The sequence below is a fragment of the Lupinus angustifolius genome, chromosome LG04 (assembly GCF_001865875.1).
Source record: "Lupinus angustifolius cultivar Tanjil chromosome LG04, LupAngTanjil_v1.0, whole genome shotgun sequence".
Lineage (NCBI taxonomy): Eukaryota > Viridiplantae > Streptophyta > Magnoliopsida > Fabales > Fabaceae > Lupinus > Lupinus angustifolius.
Window position 1 is genome coordinate 15,040,962 of NC_032012.1, and position 15,524 is coordinate 15,056,485.

At 26.4% G+C, this 15,524-nt stretch overlaps 1 protein-coding gene across 1 annotated transcript; it reads right to left on the bottom strand.

Annotated features, from left to right (window-relative positions):
* LOC109345971 (protein POLYCHOME-like) lies at positions 2,390-4,991 on the bottom strand. The gene is made up of 3 exons (XM_019585292.1): positions 4,960-4,991; positions 4,556-4,872; positions 2,390-2,757 (listed from the first exon to the last, which is right to left on the bottom strand). The coding sequence occupies exons 2-3, from the start codon at positions 4,868-4,870 to the stop codon at positions 2,425-2,427; spliced, it is 648 nt and encodes a 215-aa protein (XP_019440837.1). The 5' UTR covers positions 4,871-4,872; positions 4,960-4,991; the 3' UTR covers positions 2,390-2,424.

Below are 15,524 nucleotides of genomic sequence, written 5' to 3' on the forward strand. Positions count from 1 at the left end.
TATATGATTTTTTGGTAGAAATAAAAAAATATTCAGGGCAAAATAGGAAAACAGAAATTACACCATCATGGGTGGTTATTTTGTGTTTTCCCTTTATCAATAGTATAGGTATAGATATGTGTGATTTCTTATATAATTTATATTTTTCTCTCAACTTTATGAAATAGTATAAATTGTTATTATTATCATTGAAATTATTGTAATAATAGGATTGAAATATTTGATTTGTGATAAAATTTAGAAGTTGATAATTCTTATTAAAATTTTAATAAATCATTTAGAGTAAAATATGTTATCTCTAATAAAAATAAGAATAGAATTAGTTAAATTTTGAGTTAGTATAAGAGGATAAGAGGGAAAAATCATTTAGCTTTATATTTTAGTCATTAAACCACAAAGCCTAACATTTAGAGATGATGGAAGAAGAGAAAGGAAGCAAAAGAGAGGAGATGAAAGCTAGGAAAATTAAAATACTTTTCTATCAATTATAGGTAACACTATAACCTTAAAAATCCATAAATTATTAATTGGGAATTGATGTTACTTCTAAGTGTACGGTTATGTTTTTTCTAATAAGTTGAATTAAGAAAGTCTTATTGGTTCAATTGCATTTAAATTATAAAGAGAGGACAAAAAATATCATACATAATTATAATATCTCACACTACATGATTACAAATCAAATTGTTTTTGAACTTTATTAATATTTTACAGTGATAAAGGCATATATATTTGTGAAAGTTAATAATCATTTTATATATATATATATAGAGTATTATGTTAATATTTAGTTGTATATTCTTCCTATTATAAAAAATTATATTGGCTAATGATTGTTAAGGAGATCTATAATCCAATTATGTTCACTAATGATTCTTGAAGGGGCCAATGACTAAATTGCTTTTACTGTTGATATGATTTTAGGATCCATTAACTGGCATCAGCATAGACAAATGAATTCTTAGTCGCATGAAGACAAACTTATTTTCTAGAAATGGAGTTAGACATTTCCTACGAACCCAGAGTGTTAGGTGAGGGGCGACACCTCTAGCAAGTGTGTTGTGTGCAAACTTTTAATTATGGACTGAGGAATGATACAATTAATGCCACATGTAAAATGAATGTGCTATTATTTTTTTGACTTATCTTCAAATTGATATTGTATAAGTTATAAATTATTAGTTATATTATAACATAATGTATTGCGATTATTATTCCATGTTACTATACTTTATAGACATTTTTCATACTCGTAATGGCTAGGAATATTATAGTTTGTAAGTTTTTAAAATAATGTTACTTAGATTTTATCTCGATATTTTTTACATTTATAGAAGAGGTACCTAAGGAATTTGAATTTAAACTATGTTGAAATCAAAATCATACACTTAAACTGTTTTTATAATACTTTTTCTTTTATAAGTTATTTTAGAGGATTTGTGATAAATATAAGATGACTTATAGATTATGTTCTATCCTCTTAGTTTACTATCCAATGTTATAATAAAAATTCAATGTATCTTTACAACATATTATTTAACATTTAATGATATTTAAAGAGTTATTTTTACTATGAAAATTATTATTAATTTGGTAACTTAAATTTTCATATTATATTATTATATTTTTGTTATGAAAATTAGGGTGTTATAATATCTCATAAGAAGAAAATTAATGATAGTTTAAACAGTGGTTCAAAATTAAACTACATACCAATTAAATAATATATTTTAATAAATATAAAAAATTAGAAATATATGTTCTTATTTACAATATATAACTTCATTAATGAATTTGACCAATATGATATGATTTGTCTGATTTTGACTTGTCATAATAATGTATTAATATGTAGACCAATTTACCGGTTGAATCAAACAATACCCTACAATATTTACAAAATGCTTCCAGTGGCATGAGAAAGTTGTATACTTCTTGCATAATCACAATCTTAATTGAGAAAAAACAGCAGATAAACTTTTTATAGCTACGAAATTCACTTTGAGAAATACAGAAACAGCCGATATCAATAATTGGAAAATTCTCAGTGTACAAATCTGACGCAAAATTCTCCTCAACCATGGTAACTGAGAATGAAACATATGAATTATGTACATAGACATGAAAATGAAACAATGCCTGAAACTACAAAGCCTAACCAATCCCATTAAAGAATAATGGAAAGAACAATAGCACATGAGTATTTTTGTCCTATCTATCTATATGACCTTCTTCTAAGTTTGAAGACTGAAAATGAGTGCAAATTATTATCTGCTGTATCAACTAAATGGGTCCAAAATATCATCAGAAGATGAATTTGCACCACATATTTTTCCTGTTCTGGCTATGTCTAAGTATCAGATATGATATGTCTGTTAGTTTTCAACTTTCAATTCTGATTCTTTTGTTCTATCATTCAAAAAATCATCTCATGGACAATAATGTGCGCACCCTTTTTTCTCTTTCTGCTTTTTTGGCTCTTGGTGTTCCCTTCAGTTTCTGAATCTCCTCTCTCACAAACTTCTCAACTGTATCAATGGAGTTAAGAAGTTGTTTCTGTGGTGTAAGCTCAGATGATTCTAGTGATGGAGATGCAATGTCTAGCATAAGCTTGGGCACTTTAGAACCAAGTGGTGTTCTGAGCTTAACACTCACTTCATTGTGCTGAAGTTGAGAATCAGATGCAGGAACAGAAAATAGGTTTCTAGTTTGTTGGCTTTCATCTTCTCCTAAACGAGTTCTTCTCCTTTCAGTTGGCTATGTAAAGAAAAGAAGAAATATATTCTCAATAAGTATCACCATAAATGTTTGAATAGTATACAAAATTAACAAGGGAACAGTCTCTAAAGAAGATGGGGCCAAAAACAATGTGCATCATCACAGGAACTTAAGGTCATACACTTCACAGAATTTGCACACAAAAAAGTAATGAGCAAAAGCTAATTTTGACAATAAACAGCACCAAAAAAAGCAATTTTAATCAAAAACTAAACAAAATCAGAATCACAACAATTTAGGAATTAAAATGGTGCCTAAAATGGGAAAAGGGTAGTTTGAGTCAATTGGGATTCACTTAAAATTGGAAAATTGTTACTAATATTTACTCCACAAAATCCAAAACAAAATATTTTGATAAACAATTAGGATATCAATGTTTTGTAAAAAGAGGAAAAAAAATGTATACACCGACAATGTGAGTTTTTTACACTGTCATTGCAACATCTATCATTCGAATTTCAACAACAAAAAAAGTAATTCAAACGAATGACAAATGATGCACTAACTGTCTATAAATTTTTAAAATGTCAGAGTATTCATATTACACTCTTCTAAAAAGAGCATTGGATCTTTGTAGCCTCATCTAGTAAAACTAAAACTTAGTTTGATACCCCAAAATTACCTAGCAAAGTAAGTTTTGACCACAAACTCAGAAAAAAGTTGAATTTCTAATAAAATACACAACTCGAGCAAAATAAACGCTTTAACAAACTGCAAAAAGCAAAATCACAATCCAAAAAACAAGTGCCTGACAACAAATTATGCCTAATGTAAAGAAGATTTGAGCAATGAAGGATATTTGTATACATCATGCAATCACTAATCAAGTATGAAAATATAAAATTGCTCAGAATTTGAAGCACAGAAGGCACAAAACATGTAAAATTAAAGAATTTGCAAACCACTTAATGTGATATATCGAGCAGAATCACTACCGTAGCTAAAAATATAAATTTCTTAAAAAACAGAACTACAATCAACAAACATGAAAGATTGAACAAAACTTGCATTTGTATTAGTAGATTTTCTCCAAAAACAAATCTTTTAGAGTTTATAACTTCAGCATGATTAACTAAGTAATAGTGTATATGTATACAGCAAAACCAAGAAAACAATTAGGATTACATACAACGTATATATGTATATAGCAACAAAATACCATTACATTAACTATAAGAAAAAATATGTATACACTATAGATATTACACTCTAACTATAAAAGATTCATCCAAAAAGCCAAAAACTTTAAAAGTTGCAGAAATTTAATATTAATTAACTCCACTTTTTCAAATAAGTAGCATAGAGCAGAGACCAAGATCATAACCAATCTTGAAAAATAAAAACGGAGAAAAATGATTGAACACAAAGATAATGTAGGAAGAAAACGGTTACAGAAAAACCCACATTACCGAAACTACGATCAAATAAATATGAACTACTTTACTTAATAATTTAATTTTAATTACATCCCCCATCCAAAAAAAGTTGAATCAAACGCGGAAAAAAAAATACATCAGACAAAAAACATAAATGCAAATTAAAAAAACACAGAAAATGAAATGGAAATAGAATAAAAAACTGAATTCCTAATTCTAAAATTCAGAATAAAATGAAAAAAGAATAACAGTAAAGATCAAAAAATATTTTGACTCTCATTATTACTACTTTACATTTTTTACTTTTTTTCAAGTGTCAGATTTGAAAATTTATAAATAACAAAAACGTATTCACTGAGAATAAAAAATAAAGATATAGAAAGAAATAAAGCATATAGTACCCGCAAAATCGTAGTGATATCACGAAGCGGAGTTCTAGGGTTCCAAGAAGGTAACACACTACGACGCATCGTTGAACCGCGACGAACACTTCCTCTTCCTCTTCCACCGGTAACAGCACCCACCGTAGTATTCTCATTACCACCACCGCCACCACCGCCGCGCCGAATCGGTGTTCTGGAACCACCGTCTCGAATCGGAGCAGGCTCGGTTGAGTCAGTAAAGATAGCAGATCGGAGTAAAACAGAATCTCGGCGGCGAACGTAGACAGCCGCCACGTCAACCGGAACTACGCGTCTGTCTCTTGCTTCCGGCATAGCTAATGAATTAAATTAAATTAAATTAAATAAGTAAACAAGAAATGAAAATGATTAGTGCGAAATAAGAAAAGTGAGGGAGTTTGTACCTTGAGTTGTGGTAGAAATATAAGAAGGAAAAAATGAAGGGTTTTAGGAGAAAAATGAAAACTAACAATAATATGAGGAAGTGGATCCAAATACTACATTAAGATTAAAAAACTTATTCAATGTATTATCCATCAATTTTGAAAAAATCTAATAGTTTAAATTTAATACTAATTTAATCATTGATTTTCATAGAATTAATAGCTAAATTTGACTTTGAGTCATAATATAAAGGGAATAGACTACATAAGTTAAAAAACTTATTCATATAATCTATTTAGTTCAGCTATTAATTTAAATCGTGTAAATCATTATATCTATATCTAACTATATATAAAGTCAAAACATGGTTAACTTCAACCATGGTGTAATTTTCACTTCTTATTTTGTTATTCACATTATTTAATTTTTATAAAAAAATCATAGAATTCTGATTAATCACCACCAACACATTAATGAACCACATCTCTCACCTTAAACTATACATTATCATAAGGGAATGGAGTATCTCCTTGTATAAGGAGATAAATTATCTACTCCTGCCAGTGAAATCATGACATGTGTCATATTTTATCATTTTTTATAAAAATATTTTAAAAAAATAAACAAAATAGCACACATGTCACATTTTTAATGGCCAGAGGAGATAAGTTATCTCCTTATACAAGGAGATACATTATTCTCTTATCATAAACACAAAAATTATAGTATAAAATACATTAAATACAACAAATATATTCTAATTATGAAAAAATAAAATATATAAAAACTGAATGTATAATATCATACAATATTAATCGGGTTATTGCCTGCCGTAGACACTAGTTTTTATAAAATAAATAGTTAAAATGTATAAATTTTGAAAATGAAAAAGGAGGCAGACATTTATGCCAAAGTGATTTACCACGTGTCTCATAAAACCACCCGTTTGAAGTTTGAATTTTGAATTTTGTATCGAGCGGGATCTTGGTTGTATTGTATTATTACTCATTTGGTTAATAATTCAACAGATTTTATTGCTCATTTTGAGGGTTGAATTTCCAAATATCTGTAATACATTGAATCATTTTAATTATGTTCTCTTTTTCATTTTTATTTTTTATTACTTACTTTGACTTCCTTATTATTAATTATTTGACTTCGTTAATACTAGTGCTTATTCATTTATTGAACATTTTGACTTATATGCCAATTTTGATTACGGTTACCTTTTATGCCTGAAAACTTAATAGGATCCACCTTTGGTTGTCCATTTTCGTAATTATGCCATCGTAGTCCATTACTTTTTGTATTGTAGATAGTATTTATCAAATGGCTTATTATAAATTTAAAGATTTATATAACTTATTTATTGTTCATTTGTATTATTTATATTTAGGAGTATATAATAATTATGAATGTTGAATTATATAATGATGGTATAAATTATCAATGTATAATTTTTTATTTTTTATATTCAATTTACATAAATTTACACAAAAAATTATTTTGACAACTTTTTTATCTTATAATTTTGTTCATTCCTAAGTGATTATCAAAAATTATAAAATTAGTTTTCATCCATCATTTTATATGTTTATTTTTTAATCATAAACTTTTATGATTGGGAAAAAATGGTCATCTCTAAATATGTTTAATATAAATCATTATCATCTAATAATTTATGCAATGAAGTCTCATTTGATGTAAAATATATGATAGATATTATCTATTGTGAGAGTATGTGTTATTGTCATACTCATACTCATGTGACAACTATAGTTTTTATCTATAATATTGGAGTTGGACATAAATTTACCCAATTAAATGGGACGTTATTATATATAATTAATAATTATATAAATAATTAAAAACATATAAAAATCAATAATTGACTAATACTGTAGGTTTGTGGGCTTACTAATTCATCTAAATATGTATGTTGTGACCTGGTCCAATCCTTCAAATAATAAACCTAAAATCTAATTACAGTACCTTAACATGAATGGTTAAGCCACAACAGAGTGAACAATGTATAATTAATAGAGCAACAATATGGAACATCATGCCACTCCCACCAACACGAGTGTCATGTACAGTGTAAAGAAATGCTTGAAAATTATGAAATTCACTTGTGAGATGACTCTCAAACCTTCCATTTTAACTCTGAAACAAACTCTCAGTCAATCTTTGATATGATGCAGAGCAGAGGACAATGACACAAGGGGTAACAAGGACCAGTGACGCAGACAACGTTGATATGTGCTATCCCCAAATCATTTTATTTGCTTGAATCGGGAAATGAAAAAGGAATCTAGAAAATCCACCAATGGTTGTATCGTTCAATCCTTACATCATTGGTGGTTTAAGACCTTAATTTTTCTAGTTGTGCATAATTTGTTGTCGTATTAATATTTTCAATAAAATTAGAGATACATAAAAATATATCTTTAATTAACAAAATAAAAAGTATGAATATCTTCAAATAACAAAATAAAAAAATGTAAATATCTTCAAATAACATATATAAATTGTGTGAATGGAAAACTTTGAATAAGTTTTGTAGATAATAGAAATTGATCTGTTTAGAAGAGTCGTTTTTTTTTTGTACATCAGAAATGATAAAAAACTAAGTTAAGAAGAAAGATCCATCTCTACAATTATTGTCGCGCTAATAAGAAAAGATTTTACATAACTCGATGACATTAGAATGAATGTCCAACAACTCTATAATTGTTGTTTTATTTCACGAACAATATTGCTCAATAAATTTATATATTCTAAAAATTGAATTTTATGTCAAAAATATTATTAAGAATTATACATTGAGTGAGACATTATTTTATTATTAAAATATAATTTTTCAATTTCATTAGAGTGAATTTAAAACAATACCTTTTATTAGTATTTACCATTTCATAAATAAATTATCGTTTAACATTATTTCCTTTGATACTGAAAATAATTTTTTCTATTGTGATATAAGGTTGTATACATGTACTCTTCTAAGACCTCACTCAATTAGAGTCTCTTTAATTAGATTAACTTCTATTTTATATTCTAGTTGGATAATTCTAATTATCATAACCTTTATATATATATATATATATATATTATATTATTAATTAAATTGATTTCCACTATCCATCAACGTCAAACTATATTTCATTTGTATTTATATATAATAGTTTGGTTTGACTTGATTTATGTTGCAATTTATAAATAGAATAGAAATATATGGTTTAATCAAGTTTATTTAATGTTGAAATTCTATGAAAAACCTAACCAAACTGAACTGACCATGAATTATTGAGTTCTACCACTTGTTTTTTGTAAGTTGTAACATCACATGATACTTCAAATTATATTCTATAAGACACCATTTTTTTAATTCAATTACCATTTTAACTAACATACACACTCCAAAATTTAAAATAAAATTCATATGTATAATAGCACACAAATCAAAATGAGGCATATCTAAAAACTTGTTAAAATACTAATACAATTAAAATGTCGAAATAATGTTAAAATGGCAGCATAATTTTTGCTTATTAAATTATCTAAAAGAAAATGGCAGATAACTTATATAATATCTCAAATGCAATATCATGAGAGATCTTTTTATGAGGATAAGTAATTGTGTTATGAATAAATTGGCAAATATCAAATATTTAATACAATGTTTGCCGATATTAGTAGTTGAAACTTTTTTGAACAAAATCATCAAGATTTCATGCTAATAAAATGGGGCCTTTAATTATTAATATACTTAACACAATATTGATTATAAGATACACTACTTATTAATATACTTTCCTATTATGCTGAATAATATGGGTGTATACTAATTATAAGCATGTCAATTAAATAATTTTATTCAAGTTTTAAATATTAGAATCTCAAATTTAATTAGTATTTCCTCCGAAAAACAAATAAGACTAACTTTTTCTTGCATTATAGGAAAAAAGTTATGTAATATATTAAGAGTATAATGTCTATATAAATATTTATATATACTTAATACATTATCTACAATTCATTTGTATTACTTTTCTGAACAGTCGATAATTATTGAAAATGAATGGTAAGTGATGGACTGACAGTATATAAAACTCATACACTGTGAGTATATACATTTTTTTCTCACATATTAAATCAGTCATGTCAACTTCTATATAAAGTAAATAAACTCATGAACATATTTATTCTAGAAAAATGAAATTTCTTAACTTTTCACAACAAAAAAATAATCACATAACTAAGGATTTATATAAAATTATAATTGTAAAAACAAATTCATTTTTAAAACTGCACGACCACAACAAAACTAAGAAGAAATAAATAACATTTTCATATAGTTTATCGATAATAAGATCAATATATTTAAGGAAGTCAAACTTTAAATCTAAAATATATTTTACCTAGTATGACATTTCTTTTATTCTTTTACCTTATACGAAATAATGAAAATATTTTCTACATATGTTTGTCAGTTCGAATGGTTTCTAAATCTTCAAAACCACGAGTTAAAATGATAGTAAATGGTTCTTTCAAAAAGAACTGAATCACATATTTTAGTTTAATTAGATATTGTAAAGCTGAAATTGATTATACCTCTATAGATATATACTATTTTCTTGGTAAGTTGTGGTTAAGCTTTGTTTATTTTGTATATTTATAAAATATATTAGATACTTTATTATAACTCCAACAAGAATAACTTATGACAACTCACTCTTCAACTCTCTCCTTTGTTTTATTGGGGAGATCTAGTTACACATAGCTACGCCATTAGTTATTCTTAATTAAATATAGTAATAGTATCATCATGTTATTGCTGAGTGGTTCCCACATTCTTTCTTATTGTTTATTTTTTGTCTCGTTATTTGGCCACCAAGCTCATTCATGGGTATTAGAATCACATGTACCAGCATCATCTCTATTAATGGTGAGGTAAGTATATGATTTTACAAGTGTTTTTAATGATAAAAGTGTTATTTCATTGTATATAAAAGAATAAAAATGTCTTGTTATTTCCTTTAGTTTTTGTAGTACTTGTCTCTCTATTAATGGAGAGGATCGTTACTCGGATCACATGTCTTAATTCATATTTCATTTGATATCTCAAGCCAATAAAAAAGTTTCACTCATTTAAAAGGAAAAATTATAAAAACAGAAATTAATATTTATAAAGTTTAATTGATTAAAATTATGGGATATATGATGTTGTGGCATTAATGCTTACTCTCCATTCCACTTCTCACTCAAATCTCAATTTAACTTTGCCTCTCTCAAAAAATCGTAACCCTAGGTTCTACATGGAGCTATATATATATGAGATTTATCTATTAGATTTTCAATTATTAAGGTATCCTTTGAGACTACTAAAATATTATCTTAAAATTGACTTAATTTGGAATTTAACATTTACTAGAGATTATGATATTTTGAATGTTGATAGAACTATAGTTTATCTAAATTAGTTGTTTTGTTGTAATCTATTTAAACTTGTGTTATTATTACCATCATTATTTTTATTATTGAAAGTACAAAAAAGGTTCTCCAATAAACAATGTCTAACCCTGACGTTTTGATGATCAAATGACTAAATTTATATGACATATACATAATATTATATGATTCATCTGTTCAGAATATATGTTTATGTATTTTGGTTATATATACTAGGGTGTTCCACTATCTGTCTGTCAACCCGCTTTCCTATCATTTATAATGTATAGTTTATGTCATAAATATCAAATATAATATTTTCTGTTAAATACTTGTGATATATAGTTGAATTTATTCGATTGGTGTAATGTTCAATTTTTTAAATTGAACTACATTAAAAACTGATAGTCATAGTGTAAGAATAAGAAATAATTAATAAAATAATATAAACATATATTATACAGAGAGGAACATTAGGTTATATTGACTTTTTTGTAAAAATTAAAAAATAGTGAGGGCGATATAGGAAGAACCACAAATTACACCATTGTGGGTGGTTATTTTAGATTTTCCCTTTATAAGTAGTATAGAAGTATAGATTAAATATTGGTTATCTAATCATATGATAAATGTTTAAGCGGTATATTTATCTAGATGATTTGATTTTTTGTTATAGCATTCATGTATATGAACACGCAATTTTGTCACACCCATAAAAAAAGCTCAAAATCATTTATTAGCATCAATTTTTCTTTCAAAAATAATAGTAATAATATTTAATTTTAAAAATAAAATAATACGGTTCTAAAAACTCATGTTTATCCTCTTGTTTTCTTTTGAAGAAAAATAAAAATAGAAAAGGAGGTTCTAGAAACTTACTCTTTGATTTCTTTAAAATAAAAAAAATAATAATAAAATAAAAAGTAGGTTTCTAGAAGCTTATGCTTATCCCTTTTATTTTATTCTAAAAATATATAAATAAAAACTATTAATAAATAAATAACACCAAATCAATTTGTTACATAATTTTTTATTTAATAAAAATTATTTTCGGATTTAATATGCTTATCACTTTTATTTTCATTTTTTATCTTCAAAATTTACTAAAATTAAACGAAAATTAGATAAGAATTGGTTAGGATCTAAGAATATGACAACAAATTATGAGTGGTTGTTATTTTTGCTATAAATGAGACCCTTATGTCATGGGATATTAAATATCATAATTCTTCACAACATCATCCTTTTATTTAACATATTGTTTTTATTTAAAAATTTCATACAAGCCAAGAATGTAAGGGTTGTTAAAGCATATACTTGAAGACCTTCTATTTTAATTCTCTCAGTATTTTGGACTCTCGCTCAAGCTAGAGATTTTCGCTTGAACGAGTTAGGGAACTGTTTTAAGTCGATGTACCTCGTTTGAGCGACAGGTGTCGCCTAGGCGAGAAACGCACAAAGATTTTGGCCTTCAATATTGGAAGTATTGCTTGAGCGCCAACCCCTCGCTCAGGCGAGAGGCGAGCTTGGGCTTGATATTTGTGTATTATTTATTTTGTCAATTGTGTAATTCAAGTTTAACAACTTCTATTTATTTATGTATCAGGTTATTTTTTAATAATGATATTAGTTCTTATATTTTATTTTATTTTAATATTTTTTTTAACTTTTGTTATGCAATATTAAAAATTAAAAAAATATATAGTAAAAATATATATATATTATGGTAAATATTAAAAAAAGTGTATTTAAATAGTATACAAATAAATAAAATAATCATAACATAAACAAGTGATAGAAAAAAGTTATACCTAAAAGAAAAAGTGTGGCTGTGTGGTCCAGTGTGAGCAAGTACATGATTAAATATTGTGTTACTCGCTTCCAGCCAATCCCTGCCATTCACGTGGCACCGTTCTCTGACAATGCATTTTAACTAGTTGTTTTCAGACTTAACTAGCAGTTTACTTGTGCACTTGCACGGGTCGCTTCTTTGTTTATGCATAATGCAAATATAATATACATATACTTTATAATATCAATAAATCATGTATTGAAACATTATATTTCTCATTCATATAGGTGCAATATTAACATTGATTTTTGAGTGTATATGTAGAATATTAACAATTATAAATGTGTTTGTATAAGCATTTATTTGTTGAAAGTGTGATTATAGAAAATATTTGATTCTTAAATAACTCAATAAATAAAATTCAAATTGTATTGGATAATATCTCACCTCTATATTCTCTATATAAAATTATAAATATAAGGAGTTATTTTTGCATCATACTTTTTGTGATTACGTTTATAAGTATCATATAAAGTCATAAGGATTTTTTAGCATATCTCTTAAATGCTTATGTTTTATTTTAGATTAATGTTCATTGTGTATAAATATTTGAATATATTTTTAGCATTCAAATATTGTATAATTAAATGTTATTTATTTGATTATGTTTTAGCTAATAATCATTGTATGAAAATAACTCATAAATTAAAAACACACTAAGTTAGGATATGACAGATATTTTTTCTGATAAATTTAATCAAAATAATAAAAAGAGTCTAATAATTGATTTGTTATATTACTAATTAAAATACATATATTTTTCATGAAAATATATACCATTGTTATCTTTTAATTAAATAATATAATGATAGTTATTAAATACATGTGACTCGTCCATTCGCATGGATAAAGACACACATGTTACCCGTACATTCACATTACTAAGAAAACACATGTTACCCATGTATTCGCATAGTTAAAACGCACATATTACTAATACATTCATATTATTAATAATATATATCTTACTTGTGTATTTGCATGTTTAAGCACATAAGAAAAATAAATTGATAATTTTTAATTTGAATTTTCTACAATTATTATTATCATATAAAATATATAAAAAGTAGGAAGGAAAAAATGTGAGGAGGAGGTGACATGTGACATGAAGGAAAAAATGTAAGGAGAAATTGACATGTGGCATAAGGGAGTTTTTTTTATTATGTTGTTAATAGAAAAAAATTAAATTCAAAAAATCTGAATCTGTAATATTAAAATTCAGTGCGAAAAATGTCAAAAAACTTTGATGAGGTGAAAAAGTACAATTATTCTTAGATTAATGGTAAACATTAAATTATATAGATAGATTAATGTAAAGAAATAATTTGAATGTGAAAAATGATTTCAATTTCATCTAATGTTCAATGACTATTACTTTTTAACATAACAAAACATAGATGTTGTAAACACTCAATTTTAGTGGGGCAGCGACATGAACCAATCACTAATTAATATTAAATTATTATTAGCATATAAAATATATAATATATAAAAAGTAGGAAGAAAAATATGTGAAGAGGAAGTGACATGTGGCATGAAGGAAAAAATGTAAGGAGAAAGTGACATGTGACATGAGGGAATGAGAAAGTGACATGTGGCATGAGGAAATGAGAAAGTGACATGTGGCATGAGGGAAGGAGAAAGTGACATGTGACATGAGAAAGTTTTTTGTATTATATTGTTAATAGATAGATAGATTTGTATCCATTTTAACCAATTGGTTGATAATACACATGCATTATATTGTTGTTCATTTGCTAGTATTAGATCTCCATTATCTAGGCTAGTTACATAAGGAGTAAGCTTAAGAAAAATCTTTTATTTAAGTTTTCATTCAGGTGATGTGTTATGCACTTCCTATTCAAGATTAAAACTTAAAATGCAATTTGTGTCTAGGTGAAGTTTATACAACTTGATACATTTCATCAAATACCATGCATTTCAAGTTGAGTTAATTGCAGGATAAAGTATAGATAAATCATGTATTATACTATAAATTATTAGTACTTAAAAGGGTGCACCTTTGTCTAAAAGGGTACTCCTAAGTGTCAAAATTACTTTAATACATAAGGTTAATTTAATACTTTTTTATTCTAAATACTTAGTTTAGTTTATATAATCATAAGTTGAAATTTTGAGAATAAATTGTATTATTCCCATTTTTCAAGTCCTTCTATATATTTCATATCGAAAAAGAATGAATTAGGCCAAGAATGAGCCGAATTGAGTTAAGCATGTAAAAGTCATAGATCAAATAATCTGAATTGAATGGAGGTGCGTTCAGCGCATCGTTGCTGCGTTGAGCTTAAGAGCCCAAACTCAAAAATATAAAAAGAGTCTTTGAAGACTAAAATGGATAGAGTTTTCGATACTTTTTCATATTTTTCACCTAGAGAATTAGGAATTGAATTTTCTGTAATTTAACGTGGTTTCTAAATATCTTATTGTGTAATATATGTAAGCTTGATTGAGGATGTAAATGTTAGTAAGTAGAAATAAGGAGGTAAAATTGATGTTTATGGAGAAATTGACAACTCTCCATGAACTCAAATTCTGAGTTCCATTTATGTCGAAGTTATGTATTAAAATATGTAATTAGATTTCTTAGTTGGGATTGTTTTATGTGTTCATTGATATATTTTATAATTCAGTTTTATGAATGAAAATTATATGATTTTTATGAATTTCTCTTGTTGTGTTCTTAATGCTTACTAAGTGTTTGACGAAATGCATAGTCTGTTTTTGTGAAAATAACCTTGAGGCGAAATCTCGTTTTGATAGTCTAAAGCAAGTATTTCATCCATTATGCATAAAGCTAAATGTAGTTACATGTTTAATTGTCACAACAAATGTCTTTGCTCATATGTTTGCTAGACATAAATTCATATTTGTATTGAAAACTCTCAAACTTGACGGTGTGTATTACTAGATATAGAGACACATTTGATGATTCATAAATCATAATTTTATTAAGTTAGTTACTAGACATAGATCTAATTTTGGTAAAGTATAAGTATAGATCAAGACATTGGCGGCTAACACAATTGATGACTTGCATTAATCTCAATTCATTTGCACAGTTGCTAGACATAGAGGTATACATGTGTGTCATAATTATTAATCTTGTGTTTAAGGCTCAAACTTTATTTCATGAGTTGCTAAGTAAACTAAAACATTAGTTCTTAGCGCATTTGAGGTCCAATGTTGTGTGAAATTATATTGTTTCCATTGCTTGATTGTCTCCCAAATTATTGACATGAAGACTAATTCAATCTCGCATCT